The 2,960-nt window shown below is 53.2% G+C and overlaps 1 protein-coding gene across 1 annotated transcript; it reads right to left on the bottom strand.

Moving 5' to 3' along the window:
• Window positions 1-233: 233 nt before the first annotated feature.
• LOC103810442 (caltrin-like protein 2) lies at window positions 234-590 on the bottom strand (the record flags this gene model as incomplete). Its single annotated transcript, XM_009083337.1, has 2 exons — window positions 527-590; window positions 234-395 (listed from the first exon to the last, which is right to left on the bottom strand). Coding segments are annotated over exons 1-2 (226 nt in total), but the record flags the coding sequence as incomplete, so codon positions are not given.
• Between the last annotated feature and the right edge of the window lie 2,370 nt (window positions 591-2,960).

Genomic DNA, 2,960 nt, shown 5'->3' with positions numbered 1-2,960 from the left:
GTGGCATGGGGATGCTGAGATGGCCCTTGGTCTGTCCTGAGAGCAGGAACTCACACTGAGGAAAGGGAGAGAAAAAAACATGTTGAGTCTGGTGTTCAGAGTAACCCCAGACTGCATGTTTGGCCACCAGTCACCCCAGCAGCTTGACAGTGGAGGGCTCTGGAGCAGGACACCATCAGATCCCTCCCTCAGCCACCCGCCAGGTGCAGGCAGGAGGGCTCCTGAGCCCCTACCGCGGGTGACAGGGATGGCAGGTGGCTTCGAGATGCATTTCCTCCCGCAGAAGGTCCGGCAGCACTTCTTGCGCCTGGGGCAGTGCCAGTCGCTGCTGCACTGGTTCGGCGGGTTGTGCATGGCGCAAATGAAGCGAACGGGTGGGCAGGACCAGGCGCTGCCTGCAACAGGAGGGAATTGTTTACTCCAGGGCAGTTGAGAGGCTCTGGCGAGATGCTTCCCAGCTAACAATCCCCGTCTTCCCAGCCCCTGAGCTTTTCCTCCCTGCACCTTACCCTAGGACATCTCATACCTGTTGGCAGTTCTGCCCAGAGGATGAGCATCCCCACCAGGAGGAGAGCGGGCAGCGTCTTCATTCTGCCGTGTCCCAGCGAGGTGCAAGTGAAAGAGCTGTGGGACACTGATATTTAAACCCTTGGGGAGGTTGTGGGCAGGGAATAGCTCTGGGCACGTGCCAATGTTTGTACAATTTTCCTCCGCCTGTTGCATGGTGTTTTCCGGAAACCTTTTGCACAAGATAAAAGTGGGATTGTTCTATTGCTCAAAAAGCAGTTATTCCATTGCACAACTGCCCCCTGCAGCCACACTTGGGGCTGGGGAACAAACCAAGGGGAGATGGTCTGGGGCATTGTCCCCCAGGCAGGCTGGAGGCAGTGGAGCTGCTTTCTGCTGGGCAGGTGTCCTTCTCCAGGAGAAACTGTTTTGGTGGCCAAGCCATGTTCCCTTCTGGGGGCCTAATAAGTGGGTTTCCCACTGTACTTTGGTTGCACATGGACCTGCAAACCAAACCTTACAGCGTAGTCCAGATCAGCGTGGGGCTGTCTGTGCCTTCTCAGGGATGATCCTTCAGGTTTTCCCCAGAGATAACTTGCCCCAGACCCAAATTCTCCTGACTCCTGCCCCGCTGGGAGCATAAGATAGTGTGGGGAAAGTGGCTCTGGCTTAGCCAAGAGTGAGTCTTTCTCAGGTTCTGTGGGGGACACCTGAATCCCAGCATCTTCTCTGGGTGGCTGCTGCCATGTAGGAAGCAGGTTGGTTCTGGAAGAACCCCCTGTGTAGCATAATCCACTTCTTACAGCCCTGTCATCAGCCAGGATACAGCACAAGGACAACTCAACTGAGCCCTAACTCTTGATGGCTATGGGAATTAGGGGCTGTATTCCTTGTCTGGATGGCCAAGATCCTACCAGATTTCAGACTTTCATCTGCTCCTTCCTCCCAAAGAAACTGCACACCCCTCCACCTCCCCCCACCTCCAGACAAATCTGTTTTCTTTAGGTGCTCTTGGGCAATGGGAAGTTACTCCATTTCCCACCAATGGGTCAATGTCCTCCTTACCATGTGTAAGGGGTTCCTGGAACCTTTTCTGTGGGATTTCTGGGGCTGGCAGGAACTCAAGCTGTGCTGGGAATAAGCTCTGGGGAATGCCCCAGGAGGGGAAGGCTCCTGCAGCTTAACACCTGTTCTGTAAAGGTCAGGCTGCGGCAGCCTCTGATCTCATAACCAGGCAATGTGAGGAGCAGCAAAAGCTTAGTATCACCCCTACGTGCCCTCTGCAGCACCCGAGCCCCCCACCGTTGTCCCAGCCCCTGGAGCCATGGCTTTCTATTCAGGGCATGGTAGGCATCTTGCTGTGTCCTTCCCTACTCAGACTTCTGTTCTCAAGTCTCAATGCGCCACATTAACCAGACCTCAACTTACTGGGTATCTGTTAATTATTGTCCAATTTCCCTATTGACTCTGCGGCTGCATTTAGCTCTTTGTAAAGTCATTTATTAAATAACAGGCAGAGTATATATCGCCAACCCAAATAGACTTTCTGGGCTGTGCACCAACAATTTAGCACTTTTAATGAGAAATACAAGCATTGGATTAATTTTTAAGCAATCCCTTGGCATTCAGCTGCTGCTGGGACTGGAGAGGACAATGCTGTGCTCCCAGCTGGTGCCAGGATATGGCTGAGATGGTGCCTGTACATCTGCCTCCAAGGGAGGAGAAAAGACCAAGGAACAAGGCTTGGATTAAGCTGTAGAGAAGATGGGGGTGGGAAAGAAGTCCATTGGAAGAACTTTCGATAGTGCTTTATTCATAGCAGGGGGAAAAGTCTAAACCCTTTCTATTGCAAAATCCCATGGAATAACCAGGACCCAAGCATGTCTGGGCACAGGATCACCCACAGTTCCCAAGTTACACTCTGCTTTGTGGACAGCACCCATTGGCCCAGGGACCCAGAGTGCACTTCCCACCCCACATAGCTCATGCTCTTCATGAAAACCATTTTGTGAGGCTTCTGAGACAGCATGACAAGAGTTGTGCAGCACGGCATGAGTTGTGCAATACTGAGGATGCTGTGGCAGATGATGCATTTCCCCAGCCAGGGAAAAGCTCTCCAGTTGGTATTCCTTGAAGATGGAAAGGAGTGAGACCGGTAGGCCCTGGTCCGGCAGCCTTAGCACGGTGCACAAAGCACCGAGGAACATCTTGTGCCGTGCAAAGCAGCCCTTGCACTCCAGCAGGTGATGCAATACTTTCGCTCATGATAAGCTCTAACGATCAATCTCTTCCTGCATCCATCCATCCCCACTCGTGGCTGAGGATGCTCTGCTCGCCTCCAGGCCAGCTCCACACTGGGGAGCCTGGGAGAAAGGGGTGACACAGCCCAGCACATCCTCATGAGCATTGGTGTCTGGTGCCACCTAGTGAAGAGCCACTAAAGAGGCTCTGCA

Source organism: Acanthisitta chloris, unplaced genomic scaffold, assembly GCF_000695815.1.
Source record: "Acanthisitta chloris isolate BGI_N310 unplaced genomic scaffold, ASM69581v1 C16977512, whole genome shotgun sequence".
In the NCBI taxonomy this organism is placed as follows: Eukaryota; Metazoa; Chordata; class Aves; order Passeriformes; family Acanthisittidae; genus Acanthisitta; species Acanthisitta chloris.
Note: the sequence above shows the minus strand (reverse complement) of the source record. Positions and strands in the feature narration are given on the sequence as shown.